Here is a 21,709-nt window from a genome sequence, read left to right as displayed (position 1 = left end):
TCACCAAAGGTGAAACTAACTTCAGAATTAATTGCCTAGTTTATTACTGCAATGTCATGTAAATTTTCTCTTATAGTACTATATCACACCAGTACGATGAACCACCACTACTTCATTATCTCACAAATGTTGTACCTTCTGCCAAATCACCTTGGCTTCTAGCCAAAAGAACTCAATTTACTGGTTGGTCGACATCTTTTAAACAGACCCGTCTAACACTGCTTCGAATGCCACACTCTTACTCTCATTTGTTAAGCTGTATTTGCCCATTTTCCTTTACATTCCATCCAGCCAGAAAAAAAAATGCATCGTCTTATTTTCATCAAGGTGACATTCCACCTTCCAAGAGGAGTTATTTTTAAATAGAACTATGGCTGGGTTCATCAAAGCAGTATTCTTTCAAGAACCCACCTTTTCTGAAACAGTGCCATAATCGACATAGTGAGTTTGTCAGTTCATTCATACTGCAACAAGGCTGAAAAACCAACCATGTCTATTTCAGTAATCCTCCTCCTGGAACAAGGTCCACCCTGTCTACCTATTAAAATTAGTAGAGTAAGCCAGGCGAGAGCTGCCCATTTCCTCTTCATAACGCAACACAAATTTGACATTTCCTCGCACATTGCCAAATTGATATCAGAAGATCAAAGTTAAAATGAAGTCCACAAAACTGCATTCAGGCATTTCACTACCAAGTGCAGGCAGAAGTAATAGAATTTACTACCTTTATTCATTGTCTCAATCTGCAACGCTTTGTCTACATTCCTTTCCCACAAAAGAAAATATCAGGTGTAGTTCCAGTGATGAAAGTGCTGGGCAAGCAATAGACTAATATACCAGGGAAACTGGCTATTTGATCCAACTTGCCCAAACCCTCCAAAATATTCCACCCACACTGGTCCCATCTGCCTCCATTTGGCATATATCCCTCTCAATCCATCCTATCCATGTATTCATCCAATTGTTCTGAAACATTGTAATAGTTCCTGCCCCAACCATCTCCTCCATGCACCCCTCTGGTTCCTCTTAAACCTGTCCCCCTGACTTTAAATCTATCTCTGCTGGTAACTGAGCTAAAGATTTTCTGCCTTCAACCAATCTATTCCTCTCAGGATTGTGCACACCTTAACGAGTTCACACCTCCTGCTCCTGCATGCCAAAGAAAACCTGTGCCTGCTTATCCTCTCACTATAGCTCAGGCTCCTGAGTCCTGGCAACATTGTCATAAATCTTCTTTGCAACCTTTCCAGCTTATTGTTTTTTCCTTGAGCACAGTGACCAAAACTGAACATACATAGTACAGTACTCTAAATCCAACCTCACGAATATCTGATATAACCAAACCAGGACTTCTATTTTTAATACTCAGTGATGAAGGCCAAAGTTTCAAAAGACCTGTTGACCACTGCCTACCTGTGACACCACTTTCAAGGCTCTATGTACCTGTACTCTTAGATCCTTCTGCTCTTCAACATACCCAGATCACTACCATTCATTGTCGAGACCTCCCAAGATGCAGCACATCAAATGACGCTGTATTAAATTACATCTATCCACTGCTCACCTGATCAATATCCTGCAGCAATCTTCAGTAGCCATTTTCACTCTCTATAATATCAGACACTTTGGTGTCATCTGCAAACTTGATCATGTACCATATACATTTTTTATCCAAATCATTGATATAGCGGACAAACTGCAAAGGGGTCAGCACTGAACACTGCGGCACACCACTAGTCACATGCCTCCAGTGCAAGAAACAGCCTTCCACCATCAGCCTCTGCTTTCTTCCATGAAGCCAATTCTTTATCCAATCTGTTTTCTCACCCTGGATCACATAGACCTTCCAGAGAAGCCTACTACGCCGAACTTTATCCAATTCCTTGCTCAAAAAACTTAGTTAGATTTTAGACATGACCTCATAACTGAATATCCCTAATCAACCCTTGTCCATCCAAATGCATGCATATCTTCTGCTTCAGAACAATCTCCAGCAACTTACCGACCACAGATGTTTGGCTCACTGGCCTGTAGTTTTCAGGCTTTTCCCTGCAGTTTTTCCTGAATAGAGGCATAATATTTGTCACCCTCTAGTCTTCTGGCACTTCACCAAGACACCTGCAATTTCCAATCCAGGTTCCCCACAGTGACCTTGGAGATACCTGATCAGGTTCAGGAGATTTGTCTATCTTCATACACATCAAAAACTTTAGCACCTCCTCAACTGTCATAATAATAACTGATCTCAAGATATTGCTCTAATGACCTACCTCATGCTCCTCAGTCTTCATTTTTTTTTGGTTCACATTAAAAGCACCTTCCCATCTCCTGTGGGTCCTCACAGAGTTGATCAGAGGGGTCCCATTTTATTTGGGTTAGCCTTTTCCACTTGATGTTCTTCTCCTTTACTGCTTGACAAAATGAGAGCCCGTGGAAGTACAAGAAAGATACTGACATGGGTATAACATTGGCTGATTGGCAGCGAAGAGAAATAAAGGGATCCTATTCTGGTTGGCTACCAGTTACGAGTGGTGTTCCTCAAGGGTCAGTGTGGGGGCTACTTTTGTTACATCGATTTGGATTGGAGAATAAATGACTTTGTGCCGAAGTTTGCTGATGGAACAGAGATAGGTGGAGGGGCAGGTAGTGAGGAGGAAACAAGACTTCAGTAGAGGAGGACAATAGTTAAAGTGGCAAATGAAATAGAATGTTGGAAATTGTACAGTCATGCACTTTGGTATGAAGAATAAATGGGGAGTATTATGGGGATGGGGAGAACATTCAAAATTATGAGCTGCAAAGGGAGTTGGGAATTCTCGTGCAGGAGACCTGAAAGGCTAACCTCCACGTTGAGTCCGTGGTGAAGAAGGTGAGTGCAATGTTGGCATTCCTATCTCGAGGAGTAGGATTCAAGAGAAGGGACCGTGATGTTGAGGCTTTTTAAAGCATGGGCAAGGCTTCAGAGAATGTGGGGTACAGTTTTGGGCTCTATATTTAAGAAAGGATGTGTTGGCATTAGAGAGAATTCAGAAGAGATTAGCATTCAAGGAGCATTTGATCGTTCTTGCATTGCCCTCTTTTGAATTTAGAAAATGGAGGGGGAACCTCAAAGAAGCATTTTAACTGATGAAAGGCCTGGACAGAGTAGATGTGTCCAAGTTATTTCCCATGGTAGGAGAGTGGAGGACAATTTCAGGACTGAAGGGTGCCCATTTAAAACAGATGTAAACCAGCGGATGGTGAATCTATGGAATTTAGCTGTGGAGGCCAGGTCATTGGGTGTGTTTAAGGCAGAGATTGATAGCGGTCTGACTAATTAGGGTAACAAAGGTAATGGGGAGTGGGGCTGAGTAGGAGAATGGATCAGTTCGTGATGGAACGGCAGAGCAGAGTCGATGGGCCGAATGCTCATACATCTAGGGATTGTCCTTAATGTTATCCAGCAGAGCTGGCTCATATCCTGTTTTGTCCTCTTAATTTCATTGTTTTCAGCTTGCTCCTCAGTTTGTGAAACACTTCCAGACACACACTTGTACAGCTGTTTATTCCTGCCCCCCCCCCCCCCCCCCACCACAAGTCACCTCCTTGCTCCTGAACAGAGCCTGAATTCCCTTGGACTTGCCTGCCTGACCTTTCACTCCAACAGGGCATGTCCTCGACTCGAGTCAACGCACTTATATATTAAAAATGCCAAGGTTCCTAACGGCCCTTTCAACAACCTGGTTCTGGTCTTATCCCTCCAAAGTCAACCTTGCCCAATTTTAGCTGATTAATCTGCCCTGTTTCCACAACAAGCGTAATCACAAAGGAGGATTGGTCACTGGGTCCCAACAAGGCTCAACACATCCGCCACCAAATGCCCCGCTTCACGACCGTTCTCGGAGCCATCGGACTAATTCCCTTCTGCCCATCCCTTTCAGGCTCTCCCCATTTGGCCGTGAGAATCGTGGCCCAGCTCATCCCGGCAGCGATGAGGAGTTTGATGGCGTGCTGGGAGTGGGGAGCAGATGGCCATTCATTTGAATAGTGAACTCCCCCCATTAATTTGAACAGTGAACCGCCCCCATTCATTTGAACAGTGAATCCCCCCATTCATTGAACAGTTAACCCCCCCATTCATTTGAACAGTGAACCCCCCCATTCATTTGAACAGTGAACTCCCCATTCATTTGAACAGTGAACTCCCCCATTCATTTGAACAGTGAACCACCCCATTCATTTGAACAGTGAACCCCCCCATTCATTTGAACAGTGAACCCCCCATTCATTTGAACAGTGAAGACCCCCATTCATTTGAACAGTGAACTCCCCATTCATTTGAACAGTGAACCCCCCCATTCATTTGAACAGTGAACCCCCCCATTCATTTGAACAGTGAACCCCCCCATTCATTTGAACAGTGAACCCCCCCCATTCATTTGAACAGTGAACCCCCCCCATTCATTTGAACAGTGAACTCCCCCATTCATTTGAACAGTGAACCACCCCATTCATTTGAACAGTGAACCCCCCCATTCATTTGAACAGTGAACCCCCCCATTCATTTGAACAGTGAAGACCCCCATTCATTTGAACAGTGAACTCCCCATTCATTTGAACAGTGAACCCCCCCATTCATTTGAACAGTGAACCCCCCCATTCATTTGAACAGTGAACCCCCCCATTCATTTGAACAGTGAACCCCCCCCATTCATTTGAACAGTGAACCCCCCCCATTCATTTGAACAGTGAACCCCCCATTCATTTGAAGAGTGAACACCCCCATTCATTTGAACAGTGAACCCCCCCATTTATTTGAACAGTGAACTCCCCATTCATTTGAACAGTGAATTCCCCCATTCATTTGAACAGTGAACCCCCCCATTCATTTGAACAGTGAACCGCCCCTATTCATTTGAACAGTGAACCCCCCATTCATTTGAACAGTGAACTCCCCATTCATTTGAACAGTGAACCCCCCCCCATTCATTTAAACAGTGAACCGCCCCCATTCATTTGAACAGTGAACCCCCCCATTCATTTGAACAGTGAACTCCCCATTCATTTGAACAGTGAACCCCCCCATTCATTTGAACAGTGAACACTCCCATTCATTTGAACAGTGAACACCTCCATTCATTTGAACAGTGAACCCCCCCATTCATTTGAACAGTGAACCCCCCCATTCATTTGAACAGTGAACCCCCCCATTCATTTGAACAGTGAACCCCCCCATTCATTTGAACAGTGAACACCCCCATTCATTTGAACAGTGAACCCCCCCATTCATTTGAACAGTGAATTCCCCCATTCATTTGAACAGTGAACCCCCCCCATTCATTTGAACAGTGAACCCCCCCATTCATTTGAACAGTGAACCCCCCCCAATTCATTTGAACAGTGAACCGCCCCCATTCATTTAAACAGTGAACCCCCCCCATTCATTTGAACAGTGAACCCCCCCCCCCTCCTCTAGCATCAAGGAGACGACGAAAGTTTGATCCACGCCAGGAGAGGAGGGTGGAGTCAACAGGGCAATTGCCACTTGCGCCGCGGTTCATCCCGCCTCCAAGTCGGGACCCGGGCGGGCAGCGCTGGGCGCAGCCGGGGCTTCGGACCCCTCTCACCTCGAAGCAAACTCTGGCCTTCAGGCATCCTCCTGGCAACCAACACTGCGTAAACATCTTCGGCAAAGCCCGTGTGGCAGGAGGAGCTTCTCCTCTGAGCAGCCGCCGCCGGAGCCTGAGATGATCAAGCAGAACATTTCCCATTCAAACTTATTGCTGGGTGGAAGGACTGGAGGGAGCCGAGGGCAGCGTTGAGATAATGAAACACCCCGGCAGAGATCCCCCCCCCACCCCCTCCTACCCCCCCTACCCCCCCTACCCCCCCTACCCACCCCCCCCCCCAAATCGTGCCAACCCACCCAGAGAGAGAGAAGACTCGCTCTCAGGACAACTGCGGCTCGCAAACCCCCAGCGCTGAACAAGAATGATTTGCTCACCCGATGAGGGAAGAGAAGCAGGGCGATCGGCAGGATGGCAGCGGGCGAGAGCATTGTAGCAAGTGCAGCCCCCCACCCCCCTCCTCCTCCACCACCAATCAAAAGTCGGGCAAAGTTGATCTGGAGAGAAAAGCGGGTGTCAGCCGCGGTGGGGAAGCGAGAGGCGCCGCTGCCTCCCTCTCTGCACTGGGCTCTTCGCGAGTGTCTGTGTCAGTTTCACGTTGCAGGTGCGCGGCGCTCCCCCCTCTCCCTCCCTCCCCCCCCCCTCCCTCCCCCTCCCGGCTGTCGGCGCGTCAGCAGCTCCGCCCACCCAGGGCTGGTGGGGTGGTGACAAGGCGAAGATTAGCCCCCGCCAAGGATTGACAGGACAATGCAGGGACCAGCCACAATCAGCTCGCTCAAAATCACTGCATTTTCTTGGGGAAGTGATCTCAACGATGGAATCATCTCTCCAATAGCAACAGTGATTTGTAGCATCAATATACATCTCTCTGGAGGGGGTGAGTGAGCAGCAAATTCACTTGGACCACTTTCCCAGACCCTCTTCAAACCGTGGCATCTCCCCCGATGACAGCCCCCCCCCCCCCCCATCGGCCAGAAGCCCTCGCCGATCATCCGCGCAATCTCTCAGGCCACGGGTCCCGACGACTTCCCAACACTTTGGGGGGGATTCAAGAGGGGATCGCAAAGCTGGCGTTGAACCAAGTGCGGGGCAGCCAGGGAGGTCACCGGGGGTGGGGGGGGGGGCAGCAGGATCCATCGATCTGTCGGGACATCCTTGTGCTTCTCTCTCTCTTTCGGTTCAAATAAAAAGGAGGCAGATTTCGTAGCGAGTCTTTGCAGAGAAAGTAAATGATTGCATGGCCCAAACATGCCCTATTATTGCTTGTGAGACAGTCATGGGCTCCATCACCATTTACGGAAAGATTAAAAAAGAGAGACTGTTGGGTCAATACCAGAGATGGTGGTCACTTGGTACAATGGGAACATTGAAAAGACATAGACCCCGACTTACGATGGGGTTCAGGGACTTGCATTGAAAATTGAAAGGTTCCTCTGTCTCTCCTTCGGGGAGGGTGGGGGGGGGGGGGGAGAAGGTGACAGTAGGAAGCTATCTCCATGCATTGTTTGGATGGAAGATTTCCTTCAGAGAAGGAAAAGCAGCCACATTGATACAGGTAGACCCCAACTTACCTTTAGTCAAAACAGATTCTGACACTTGGAACTTTGAAACATCACGTCAAGCCTGAAGATCTACCGGGACCAATGTCTGAAGAGGGCGCACAAAATCAGGGCACCGGGACTCGAAAGGCCCACATGGCCTGTTTCCGCTCCATAAGTGGTTATATGGTTATGGTTAACCCTGCAGATTGGACAGTATCTGCAAAGGGGGAAGCTGAATTCAAGTAAATTCAGAGGGAGGTGAGTTTTGGGGGAAAATTACTTTTTTTTTGGAGCCAGGTGGTCAACAAATGAACCTCTACAAAGAATGATGGGGGAAAGAGCCAATTCTATTACAAGCACCAGTCTGCTGGGAATAGAAATCAGATTGCTGATTCAACCAATGTTGAGGGCGAAAGTGACCTCAACCTTTGCCATTCCAAAGTCACTCACGAGAAAGATTGAAAAGAGAACAACTGAGCAGATGCGATCTGAATGGAGCATCTTGGACAAGATGTCACAGGGACATAAGCAGCAATAACTCAGGATCAACCGCCCTGAGCTCAAAACCCAAGAGTTTAAAGTGCTTGAAAAGACAGTTAGGTTTAAATGTATCATTTTTTTATATTTAAATTTAGATTTTTAATTTAATTTAGACAGACAGTCAGGTAGCAGGCCCTTTCGCCCCATGAGACGGGCCTCCGAAATACCCCAATTTACCTCCAACCCCTGTACGTTTTGAAGGGTGGGAGGAAACCCATGCAGTCACTGGGAAAATGTATAGACTCCATTCTGTGATGGAATATTTGGGAGATAAATTGGTAAAATTTACAGACACACACTTTAAAACAGATCTTATTTGAAATACTGAAGAATTCATATTCAGTGACTTGACAGAAACTATGGAGAATGCTATGCACATTTCACAAGTAGGTGCTAATTGAAATAAGGTCATGAAATGAATGGACTGGAGACTGGTCGTCTGTGTTGGACATTTTTTACAAGACTTCTGACCTCTCTGCAAAGTGCTCACTCAAAGGTCATTGAGAGGTTTGTTTACCTAAAACAACAGATGGGAGCAGAAGGCTAACTCCTATTGTTGGCTGGAGAAGGAGGGGGTTTTGCAAGTGAGAGAGAGCAGGATGTGTGGCTGGAAGCTTGAATCTGGAATGGAGAGAGAGAATGTCCACTGAAACAAGCCAGGAGAAGCTTGTTGGAGCTGGAACAGGAGCTCCAGTGTGGCGGATGGCTGGGAGGGCTATCTGTCTGATGTTTCTCTTGGAATAAGGGGAACAGAAAGGAACTCTGTGGTACCCGGAAAGAAAGAGGTTATCATCTGGGGAATCCTGATGGGGTAAGTTTCATCAACAAGACACTGAGGTGACTAATGGTGGTACCTCAGTTGTGGAAAGCCTGGAACATCACATCTCTCTGCAAACCTACGAGAACCTTCCTGACCAGTAAACATTTACATTTCGAGCACCAAAGCCTGGTGAACTTTATACATGTTAAATTCTGTACACAGTATAAGAATTGCCTGCAACCAGTGAACTTGGAAGAATGAGTAGTGGGATGGAACTGTGAACCAAAGAACTTTTCTTAAATTTACACACACACATCATACACGTGCACTTAGGATTAGAAGGGGGTTAAGTTGGGTTAGTTAAGTTAATAGAGATAAGTTAAAGTTTGATTCTGTTTTTATGTTTAAAGATATTTAAAAACAATTTTTGTTGAAGTAACTACTTGTCTTGGTGAATGTCTATTGCTGCTGGGTTTTGGGGTCCTTTGGGCTCATAACAGTATAGACAGCACAGAATTCAAATCCAATCTTTTGTGCTGTAATAGCATTGTGCTAACTGCTACACTAGCCATGCCTCCCTGAATTGCATGGAGTTTCTTTGGCACGGTAGTTGACCAGAAGAAAAGGATCTGCACTATGTCAGAGAAGGAGACCATTTGGTCATTCCCAGCAGACAAATACAATGAATCTCATTGCCTTCTCTTTTTCCTTGATATTTTCTCTCAGCACCCCTTTTGATTCTTTTGCATCTTACCGACACTAAGAAGAAAGGTACAGTGGCCAACTAACCTTCAAGCACCTATTTGAGCGATGGGAGGAAACCTGACAATTTATCTTGGTGTCCACCCTATCACAAACACTCCTTTCACCCGACCCATTCTCTGCAACTTGAGCATGTTTGATTTCTCATTTTTCCTCATTCTGTTGAATAGTCAATAATCTGGATCACCGACTTTGTTTCTTAATCCACAGTTGCTACCTGAGATTGATAATTTCCAGTGTTTTCTGTTTGGACTGCAGCCTCCACCACCTGCATTTTCTGGCCTTTTGGCACTAGGTTCAAAGCCATTCAGTTACTTGCAAATTCGGGAGGCAGAGGGGGTGTTAGACAGAAGCTGTAAGGAGACAGTCACATCTAAGAGGCAAGAGGCAGGTAATTGAGTGACTTTTAAGAGAGGGAAGGTGAATAGGCAGTTTACCCCTGTGGCCATTCCCCTCAACAATCACTATACCATTTTGGATTCTTTTGCGGGAGGGAATAATTGGCCAGGGTCAAGTTGCAGTGGTCAGGTCTCTGGTACAGAAAACTGCCCTTTGGCTCAGAAGGGAAGGGGGGTGGAGGAGAACGATAGTGATTGGAGATTTGATAGTTAGAGGACATCTCACATTCTCAAGCTGCTCCCATCGGGAAAGAGATACAGGATTATTAGAGCCAGCACCACCAGGCTGAGGAACATCTTCTTCCCATGGGCAATGAGAACACTGAACCACCAAAGGAACTGCTCACACTAACCATCCGAGACTTTCATATGTACAAAATAATATTTATTTTTTATAAATACTTGTCCTGCATATGGATTGTTTGTCAGTAATATGTGTTATATCTGGTTGGGTACCTGCATGTTTTGCACTGAGGACTGGAGAACGCTGTTCTGACAGTTTGAACTTCCACAATCTGATGGCAATAAACTTAACTTGAGTTGACCTGACTTGATGGTTGATGCACGATTCTTAACAGTATGGAAGGACAGAGGAACCTTGGGTCCAAATCTATAGATCTCTCGAGGTTGCTGCGCAAGTTGATGGGGTAGTTAAGAAGGCTTCTAGTATACTCATTAATTGGGTGATGGAGTACAAAGGTCATGAGGTGAAGTTACATCTATATAAAATACTGGTTAGACCACACTTGGACTATTATGTTTGGTTTTAGTTGCCTCATTACTTGAAGGATGTAGAAGCTATGGAGAGGGTGCAGAGGAGATTACCAGAATGTTGACTTGATTGGAGAACATGTCTTTGAAGCAAGATTGAGAGATCTGGGCTTTTCTTGTTGGATCAGAGAAGGATGAGAAGTGAGTTAATAGAGGCCTACACAAAGATTAGCGTATACAGAGCCATTGTCATACTCACACTCCTGTTCGGCTCCGAATCATGGGTCCTCTACCGGCATCACCTACGGCTCCTAGAACGCTTCCACCAGCATTGCCTCCGCTCCATCCTCAACATTCATTGGAGTGACTTCATCTCCAACATCGAAGTACTCGAGATGGCAGAGGCCGACGGCATCGAATCCACGCTGCTGAAGATTAAACTGCGCTGGGTAGGTCACATCTCCAGAATGGAGGACCATCGCCTTCCCAAGATCGTGTTATATGGCGAGCTCTCCACTGGCCACCGAGAAGAGGTGCACCAAAGAAGAGGTACAAGAACTGCCTAAAGAAATCCTGGGCGCCTCACAGTTCGGCGGGCAGCAACCTCCTTTGAAGAAGACCGCAGAGCCCACCTCGCTGACAAAAGACAAAGGAGGAAAAACCCAACACCCAACCCACCAATTTTCCCTTGCAACCGCTGCAACCGTGTCTGCCTGTCCCGCATCGGACTTGTCAGCCACAAACGAGCCTGCAGCTGACATGGACTTTTTACCCCCTCCATAAATCTTCATCTGTGAAGCCAAGCCTAAGAGAGAGAGTATTATTAGAGTTATCAATCGGGTGGAGAGCCAGCACATTTTGCTGGGGCAAGACTAACAAACAATGGAGGGCATCTGCACAAGGTGAGTGGAGGAAAGTTTAGGGGAGATGTGGATGCCAGAATACATTACCTGGGGTGGTGGTGCAGGTTGATACAATAGGGATATTTAAAAGACTCTTGAAGAGGGACATGGATGCTTGGAAAATAGAAAGTTATTGGTGTGAGGTAGGAAAGGTTTAATTTGCTGAGTTGGTTTATATAGGTCAGGACAACATTGTCACGGAAGGTGCTTGTACTGTGCTGAATATTTCCATGTTCTACGAAATGCAGAGGGTAATGATTTTTTTAGTGCTCTATTGGAAAGAGTAATAATTTAGACGGTTACAGGCCATTTCGACTCCCAAACCTGTGCTGCTCAAATTACACCCAATTAACCTGCACCCCTGGTACGTTTTGATACCCTCCATAAATCTTCGTCCGCAAAGCCAAGCCAAAGAAAAAGACAATGTGGTTGAAGTAAAAACACAATGCTGGAGAAACTCAGCAGGTCATGCAGTGTACTTTATGTAGAAAAGGTACATAACCAATGTTTCAGGCTTGAGCCTTTCATCTGGGTATCTATATGTAAGGTAAAGTTCCATTATTGTCACATAATACTACATTTAGAATGTAAATTCTTGAACTTTCATCTACCGTAAGGCAGACAGAGTCGCCACTTTGTCGAGCGCCCCTCACAGAAACCTACAGCACCTGGTGCTTCTAGATAGTCTCCCCTCCAAGTACTGACCAGGCCTGTGCCTGCTTAGCTTCCGAGATGAGACAATCAGTCGTATTCAGGCAATTAGGCTTCTTTTATATAATTATATCAGCTCCTTTGTAATATTCTAATGCAATACTGAGGGAACATTGCATGGTTAAATGTTTCTTTTTTTGATGGTTCCTCAGATTAATATTAAAATCTTGAAAGGGAAAATAAAAGCAAAGGAGCCATCCTAGCTGATAGTTTCTCTTCAATCAACAATAGTAAAATAGATAATTTGATTTGAATAACAGTGTGGAAGGACAGAGGAACCTTGGGTCCAAACCTATAGAGTGAAATTGCTCAAGAATATTTGCTGATATCTACATTTCAACATTTCAAAAGTTTTTAATTTAATGTGAAATAGTTGAGGGATCCTGGGCAAGTGAAAGTTGATAATACAATTTACGTCTTTCTTTCTGCTATAATAATGGGAAAACTTCAAAAGTATTTTTGTTAACCATAAAGTGTTTTGAAGCATTCTGGGGTCATGAAATGATCTTCTCTATGTCTTAAAAGTCTTCTTCTTCATGGCTATCCCTTGAGGTTGAGGATGATGGACTTAGTTCCTTATGGGCTTTCAAGTGGGTAATGAATCCAATCTTGGCTTTGAAAGATTTTCCAAATTCAGGACAGATCATTCCAGATGGCAGATCGGGCTTTGGTTATTGTTGCCTCTCTTTCCATTTACTTCTCTTTTCTTCTCATTCTGCACATCTGTTGGCTTCGAAAGTAACTGTTCCTTCTCGGATGATGATTTGTCAGAGTTTCCTGTCCTTGGAATTGGTTTCCCAATTATTGATATCGATGTTACATTTCTTCATGTTGGATTTTAAGACATCTTTGAATCTCGTCTGTTGTCCACCTCATTTACACTTGCCTTGTTTAAGGTGGGAGAAGAAGGTTTGTCTCGGCAGATGTTCAAATTCTATCCAAACGACATAACTGCTCCAACTTAGTTGGTTCCTTCTGACGTCAGCTTCGATGCTTGTTGTTTTTGCTTCATTTAGCACGTTGGCATTAGTTCTTTGATCTTCCCAGCTGATATTTAAGATGTTTCAAAGACATGGTGATGAAATTTTTCAAGTGCCTTCAGATTCCGTTAGTATGTTGTCCAGGTTTCCAATGGATACAGAAGGGTCGGGATCACCACTGCTTTGTACACTAAGCACATTTATAGACATTTTAAGTTTCATAATAAACTTCCTACTTAAAACAGAAAAAAAAATAATATTGTTTGAAGGTTTATTTTATATCCTAGAAAGTGACTTTTGTATGTTGGCTGAAATAGTTCTCACAATGGATCTAGAAATTACATTTTTGAAGGTACCAAAAAGAAAGGTTTGGGAATGTGATTGATCCACTTCAAAGTGCCAAACACTGCATTATTCCGAAATGAAATATAGAAAAATCATATGCTGATCCTAGTTCAGCACTGCCCTCAAATTTCTACTTTGACTGATAAATCAGCAAATTATGTTAAATGTTCAATGGTTTGATCAGCTTGAGAACATTTATTTTAACCAATATGAACCTAAATCTGCAAAGAAATTAGACACACCGTAGTTCATAGAAATCAAGGGTCACTGCAGACCAAACATTAAGGCATTGGATTATCTATCAGAACTTGTTTTTGTGCATTAACCCAAAGTGGGAAAAAGATTTAAACATAAAGATAAAAAATGAAACATGGGAAAAGATGTGTTCTGGAACTATGAAGAATATAATAAACAAGGTTACGCATGATACAGTATAATAGGTTACACAGGTTATATATCACACCCCAAAAGTTAAAAAATGGGATCCAACATTATTAGATAGATGTTTTCGCTGTAAGAAGGAAATGGGAACAACAGTTCATGCTATTTGGGCATCTGAGAAAGTGAAAAAGTTTTGGAAAGATCTAAATCAGGTATTAAATAAAATCACATAAAACAACATACCAAAAAATCCAGGGATCTTTCTTCTAAGTAAGAAAAGAAGTAAAGAATTAGGCCTCAAACTGGATGATGCGCATAAAAGATTTATTATGATAGCCTTGGCAGTAGCAAAAAAATGTATAATGTCAACTTGGAAATCGGAAGAAATGGTACATGGAAATTAAAAAATGTATTCCATTGGAAAAAATAACATATAATTTAAAAAATAAAGACACATTATTTGAACAAATTTGAGAGCCGTACATGGAACATAACAGAGGGCTTGCCTCGGACCTCCACCCCCTAAAATGATAAGAAGACAGAATGACCTGACCCAGTGCGTAAAAGTAGATGGCACATTTTTATTGTTTATTTTCATTGTGTAATGACATTGTTTAAGGGTTTTATGTATTGTATATGTTGAATGTTTATTGGTTTTGGAGGGGAGAGGGAAGGTGGGGGGGGGGGGGAAATGGAGAAAATGCCACTGTGTATATTTAAGAGGGAAACGTTTGTATGTATTTTGGTTGATATGGTTCACAGTGTGAAAAATAAAACATTATTCAAAAGAAAGAAAATTCAAAATAGTCTTCTGGCTGTACGTGTCAAAAATATGTAAATCAACACATTTTAATTTTTTTCCCAATAATGTTTTAAATTTTTAACATTTTCTACTTTTCAATTGAGAAATTGTGTTATTGATAATAGTCTTGTCAAATTAATGAAAATAGTTCTTCAAAAGTTGTAATATTTCAACATCACTGTTCATAGACAGATTACGCCCTTCCGACTTACTGCAATCCGTTTGTTATGCCTTGGAAATTCTATCACTGTTCTGAACACATGGTGTGCGACAATGTCCATTCCAACATTTCAAATGTAATGTGATCTCTAACACCCACAACAAATGATCCCCCAATAATAAGAGTCGGAGTTAAACACATCAAAATTCATTGACATAGATTATATATAGGAATTATAGTTTGAAACACTCACTGCTACGAGATTACCTCACACCTGGGTATCTGGACCTGTCCAGCTTCTAAATCAGAAATTGTGGTTTCTAATTAGAATGATTGTCAGTTGGTAGACTCAAATTCACTTTATACTTGTCTACAATCTTAATGTTCATAGGAAGCGAAAACCAAGGGTGCACTACTCATGAGAAAGCACGTGACAATTCTACTGCACTATCTGGCATTAACAATATTTAAAAAGTCTTCTTCAAAATATTCCCTAACACTGTGGACCTTAAACGCATTTCCTCTGTAATCCAATGAATCTCATTATGAAAACATGACAACTGATTTAAATAAGCAGGTAATGTATCATTATAGGTGACAAGACCAGGGACAGACCAGTGAGAAAAAGGCAGATGGAATCAGTTCAAGTCATTTAAATTTGCCAATATTTGCAATACAACTTCACTGGAAGGGAATTTAAGTTACTTTCATTCCTGAGTATATAAATACAAAGCAATTCACTACAAGTATTGCTGTTAAATCTCCCTATTCATTTCACAACTCCCACATTCTAGTTTACTCCAGATGGTCCAATTACAGAGTTCAAGTCTGTATTGAGAACAGAACGGCATCAATCACTCTTTATTACTCAGGCATGGAATAGAAGCAGGGTAAATCTCTGGCTGCTCTGCCCAAACAATCAACCTTAACTATTCACCCTTGAAAGTATAGCCCTTTTAAACCAATATGAATCTTCTCATCTTCCATGCTATCCATCTTCATAACATTCCTGAGAATGGTTAAAAATTTTATGTCAAATTTTAGCAAACTATAATCAGTTTTGTTCTTCAAACTTATTCCCATGCCACTGGATCAAAAGTATCCAAAAACAATTGAAATAAAACTAATGTGGATCATCAGGCCTCTCATTCGACTTCAAAAATGTTATACAGTGGAACCTCGTTAGAACGCGATTTATGAATCCGCGGAATCGCTTATAGCGCGGGTGTCTGTGGACCCCAAACATTGATTGTAGGATACCAGACTAACAGTGGTTAACAGCCACAAACTCAAAAATGGAGTCTTAAGACTCATTTACAAGACGTGTATGTTAATATGTGGAGTGTAAAGGTCTTAAAGTTCTTATTCTAGGGTTTAAGTCACAGTATTCTGTTTTCCTGCTTCCTGAATTATGACATTTATGCATCTGTTCCACGACTCGGCTGTAACGTGGTATGAAATCTTGGACCCCAACTACCACGTTCCAACGAGGTTTTACTGTATTTTAACAATGATAATACAAAATTATACTTTAATGCATATTAAAATGGGAAAAGGTAATACCAGGCTGGAAGAGAAAACATTGGAAGCAAAATGGAGAGAGGTAGTGTGGTCTTCCAGGAGAATTCCAGAGAGCAATGTTAGCGCAGCTGAAAGTTTACCCTTTGATAAATAGGGTCAAGGAGACACAACAGAAGCATCACTCCACAGCTTAAGGAGCAGAGACAAAAACAATTGTTACTAAATGTTCCAGTTTAGACAGAAGCAACAGAAGAGACTGCAGAGGCTACAACCTGGAGCAGAAAGAAGCCAACTACTGGAGGATCTCCCACAAATGAAGCCCAGCGCCCCGAGTTCCTCCAGCACTTTGGGGTTTTTTTGCCCCTGGTTTATCCATTCTAGTTTATTCTAATTTGGCATTATGTGGTATCTTATACCATTGCCTCTTTTATTATCTATCTTGTGTACTTACTGTTTCTTTTTTAATTCAGTTATGAATACGATTGTAGTCTTTTTTATTAAAGTGTCTGTTCAGTTGCAGCAAGTAAGAATGTTGGTGCGTTTCTACCTTGTACAATGTGTAGGACAATAAACAATAAACTCATGTTATTGGATTGTCTTTGATTTACTTCCTGTCATGAAAATTTCAAATTGTTCCTTCCCTTTATCACTAATATCCCTTCTGTCCAAACAATCCATCAACTTTGCTGCCTGTTTAGTTAATTAAAAAAATAGACAACGCTCAAACAATTTTCAAGCAAGGGCCATTCCTGTGAGATCTGGTCAAAATCTATCAAGATGAAATGGTAACTCTGTATCTCCATGAATCTGCCCAAACCAACTGAGCATTTCCATTGTGTACCTTACTTCCATTTATCTTTCTGTCTGGCTGCAGCAAGTAGAAATTTTGCTGCATCAAAATGTTGTATTTACAGTATGTAACTGACAATAAAGTCTCATTTCTCATCATATCATTGTTCTTTATTTATTAGAGAAGCAGATGGAATACATTGGAATGTAAAGTAATAAAAGGTTTTTGCAATTGAAACCTTGGGATGATTGGAAATTAGAGATGAATAGCTTGGGAAATATACTGAGGATGCTGAAAATCTGAAATAAAATTAGTAAGTGCTGGAAAACATGCAGTCAGTCAGGCAGTGCCGAAACAGAAAAAAAAATTGAGTTAAACCTAATGACCGTCATCACAGATGAGTCTCCTGAATCTGACTGGGCTTGGCACAGGAAGATGGTGGGGTTAACATTGCAAATATGTTGGACTTTCTGTGAGGAAAAAGCGAGATAATTGAATGCCGTATTCACTGATTTTTATGTTGGTGAGGATAACATTGGAGGAATTGATCCTTACAGAAGAAGAAGAAGACGGATCATAAAAATAATGAGATGTCAAGCTGTCATTTTTTTTTGCTGGAGTTAGTGAGTAGGGATGGGTATAGGAATGAAGATTAAGTGGATATTGATAGGAAACAATGGAATATTAATGACAATATAAAATGTCACAAAAGCATGTCAAAGTAGAAAAAATGTAGTAGTTCTATTATCTGGGGATGTTTTCATTCTGCCCACTTAATGGCATAATTTTCTTCCTGTTCGTTTCAAAAATGCCAAAATATTGTCAGCCAAGCAATGGTACTGAGGTTGATTTATTCGGTCTTAGTTTGCTCATTATAAATTCATCAAGTCTCTGTAGCATCTCCCCTTTTGATATTTGACTCTCTGCCTTATACCCATAACTGCAATCATAATACCTCTTTAGGCCACGTAGTCTAATGCAAACCAGCACAGTCTTCAAAATGATCATCCTTAAATTTACTTACTAATTTGACAAATTCCAGTTGCTTTTCAATGTTTTCTACCAATTTTCTGCCCCATTATTGAGGGGCTACAGGGTATGCATGGTTTGGGACCTTTCTGCTTGGGTGCTTGTCAATGCTGCATGATCTTACTACCAATAAGAAGGGGCTATATGCAAGTCCCCAGATCCCATGACTTGTACTCTCATCACAAGAGTAATTTAGAAACCAATACAAATGGTAGATCGGTTTCCATTAACAATGGATACCAGCAGAATTTCTTTACTTTGCAATGTGCAGTGTGAAGAAGCTTTCAAGAGATATTGCAAGAGATTCAGTTTAACATTTGAAGCATTTTTTTTTTCCTTTAGTTCTGTCTGCATGGAGCTAGACTTGTCTTTGACAGCCTGAAGGCTTCTGGTACCAGTAGGATTATTTTTTCCCTCTACTCACAAAAAAAATGATTTGGACTGCCAGGAATATACATCAAAGTCAGGCTTTCCTTGTATGTAATCTTAATGGAGAATGAAGTTGAATACTGCAGGAAGGAGCAAAGGGAAGCGATGCACCACAGGAGGAGCCAGAGCCCCATATAAATTATTCTCAACCCATCAAGAATTTACAAGTCCCGGCAAATCCAGTGAAGAATTTTATGTTGCAGTCAACAGTGGGGCTTTGCCAGCTACTACCTGCAGATCTGTAGCATTTGCCTGCCAGGTCCGTCTCTGGGTGCGAAACTGAAGCCCCCACTCATCCTTTCCGTCATTTTCAGCCAAGCAGCAGATTTATCAAGTCAAATCACCTTTATTTATCCTTCATACCATGCTCACATGGTAAAGACGAGACAGCGTTTCTCCAGGACCACGGAGCATATTTACATAAAGATAAGTTAAAATAGTAGTTAAGCACATTGAAATATTAAAATATTAAGACGTTTACAGTAAAAGTCCACGGTCCCCTATCCACATAGGTTCTGGGAATTCAGGAGCCTGATGGCTTGGGGGTAAATCTGTTGCCCAGTCTGGACAGAAGGTACCTCCTACCAGATGGCAGGAGGGAGAACAGCTTATGTGAGGGGTGTGAAGTATTTGCACTATACCAGCCAGAATGAAGTTCATGGTGTCTAAGATTGAAATGAAGAATGCAGCCATGTGATAGGATCACTTTGCTGCCTTCTGGACATAGTGTGCAATTATTTCACATCAGAGCCATCAAATCTATCCATTACTTCATTTCATTATCCTATCCCCATTGTACTTGATGACAGGACCAGGGACTTGCTGCAAAGATCTGACTATGCTTTTGTCCTTTCTTCACCTTGTTGGAATATGTGTAACACAAGCCTCTTTCACTCTGGATAACCAGTAAATTAGCCATTCACACTGTATTGTATACCCTAATCATTCACATTCAAAATTTGAATATTTGTATTCAAATCTTCATAGACTTAATAAACGTGTACTTCCTTATGTCTATTCCTTTTCCAAGATATTCTCTATGCATATCAGGAACAAGATATCCTGAGAAGGAGTGACCAAAGGGGTAATCCACATGAGGAGCCAGTTAATAAATACTTCTCATCCACATTCATCAAAAATAAGCTCATGGAAGATGATGAGTTCAGAGAGGCACATATGGATTATATGGAACCAGTCAGTATTAAGAAAGAGGTGTTAGGTGTTGTAGGATATTGAGAGTTCCTAAACACCTGGCTGGATGAGATCCATCCCAGCTTACTGGAATGCAAGGTAGAATATATCTGGGACCGTAACCGAGATTTTTGCATCTTTCTTTGCCACAGATGGGATGCCAGAAGGTAACTAATGTTGTTTCTTCTTTTTAAGAAAGATAGAAGGGGTTAACTAGGTAACTACAGGCCAGTGTGTCTCATAGCAGTGTCGGGAAAGTTTTCTCCAGTTCGAAAAGATAGGATTTATGGACATTTGAAACAGCAAGACCTTAGATCCGAGTCGTGAGCGACAGCGACCAAGTTCTGGAATCCTTTCCTTGAACCTGTCAGCCTTTCACTTTCCAACATTAAAACCAATCTCCTTGACAATTTCACTCACCCCTAATGTGATCTCCTTTGGTTTGCAATCCATTCTTCTTTGATCATGTTTCCATGAAATGCTTCAATATTTTTCCCTCAGTTAATGAAACTATTTAATTGTGGCTGTCAGAAAGACCCTGCAAAGTCAATGAGAATATTCTTAATTATGTAGGTCAATGTGGGCTGAAAATGTTCTTTGATCTGGTTAAAGATGATTAAAGGAGTAGAAATCTAAAAGTTGCTTTACAGACTCTCAAACTCCTTCCACGTTGTTTGATTTTGAATGACCTATGCCTTTGTTCAGATGCCATATTTTCCTCATATTTTCAACTTGATCAACAAATACATTTATTTTAATGAAAACATGTAATTTTAGGGGAAAGTACTGCTGCAGCATCGTTGGTTCGGACCTTCTGTGTTTCTAATTTAGATAAATAACTTGGATTCAGGGCCACAAAGTACAGTAAAATCTCCAAAGATAAAGTTGATAGCAGGAATGAATTAGTCTTGGAAAGGAACAGCTGAGAAATATAAACTTTTAAATACCTAAGAATCAAGTAGACAGAGAAATCTATTTGGGTCCTGGTAGATTTGATGCAAAACATGTCCAACTTATGCAGAGTACCAAACTAGAAAGGTTGAGCTACAGCATCTAAACAGTTGAAACAAGCACTTCCATCAAGTAATCCCATAATGTCTGACAGAGAATTAAGCATTTTCAAATGGTGCAGTATGAGAAATGTAGTAGCAAATTTGCAAAAAACAATCTTCCCCAAATAGTTGAGTTTTATATTCTGGAAAGATATATTTTGGGGATACCAGTAAAACAATAGTAGCAGCCAGGATACCAGGAATAGCTGGTGTTCTCTTCTTCTTCAGAAGAGTTCTCTCTGATCTCAGCTTTCGACATGAGACTGTAGACATCTTGTTTGTTCAACATCTCTGACAGAAGACATTCTCTCAGTGTACTGTGGAGGGAATGATCAAGCTTCATGGCTGTATGGTTAAGCTGCTTCATGATTACAAGATCTTCTGTTCTCATTCATCTCTTTGTATTTCTATCTCCTCCTGCCAGATCAGCTACAATTAACAAGCTTGCACCACCCTCCGTCAGCAGCTCCATCTCTTTTATCCATCGGTACCTCTTGGTCTCCAGCCTTCTCCAAACATTCACTTGGTTCACTCTACCTTTCCCCTTGCTCTACAATGTATAACATTTAATTTCTAACCCTCCACCCCCCCACCCCACCACCTTGTTTTGAGGAAAGGCTACTGACCTGAAACATTATCTATCTCTCTCTTTTCACAGATGCTGGTTTGATATGCTGAGTATTTTCAACATATTCTGTTCTTTTTCCAGATTTCCAGTGTCTGCATTTCTATTTTTTCTTTCAGTTGTAGCATCCATCTCTGGTTACCAAACAACAAGAGAGGGACTAAAATGTTGGACAATGCAGATTGGACCTACAAGGTTGATCACCAGTGAGTTAGCAATTGAAGTATAATCATAAATGGGTAAACAAATTTACCCATTTAGAGAAGCAAACCAAATATTAGTATTTGATGGTTGAAGTATAAACTGATTATTTTTAAAAACACACATATGCAACAAAAAGTGTAAGACAAGAAAAATATCCTGTACAAGTACAAAGTAAGTACACAATGTATTCTAGAATAAAAATGAACATCACAACTAATGATAAATAAACAGTCAGAATTAAAAATTATATCTCATGTTCGTGCAAAAAA

The 21,709-nt window shown here is 41.8% G+C and overlaps 1 protein-coding gene across 2 annotated transcripts in view; it reads right to left on the bottom strand.

Annotated features, from left to right (window-relative positions):
* Positions 1–6,215, bottom strand: part of LOC138735617 (cadherin-4-like) — a 564,345-nt gene extending 558,130 nt beyond the window's left edge. The window contains exons 1-2 of one of the 2 annotated variants that reach the window (XM_069883687.1): positions 5,984–6,215; positions 5,607–5,721 (exon numbers count right to left, since the gene is read on the bottom strand). In XM_069883687.1, coding sequence (XP_069739788.1) covers positions 5,607–5,721; positions 5,984–6,037 — 169 coding nt within the window. In that variant the 5' untranslated portion in view covers positions 6,038–6,215. Of the gene's footprint in view, positions 1–5,606; positions 5,722–5,983 lie in introns of those variants that run through there. The other variant, XM_069883689.1, reaches the window with a different exon arrangement.
* Between the last annotated feature and the right edge of the window lie 15,494 nt (positions 6,216–21,709).

The sequence above is a fragment of the Narcine bancroftii genome, chromosome 6 (assembly GCF_036971445.1).
Source record: "Narcine bancroftii isolate sNarBan1 chromosome 6, sNarBan1.hap1, whole genome shotgun sequence".
In the NCBI taxonomy this organism is placed as follows: Eukaryota; Metazoa; Chordata; class Chondrichthyes; order Torpediniformes; family Narcinidae; genus Narcine; species Narcine bancroftii.
Note: the sequence above shows the minus strand (reverse complement) of the source record. Positions and strands in the feature narration are given on the sequence as shown.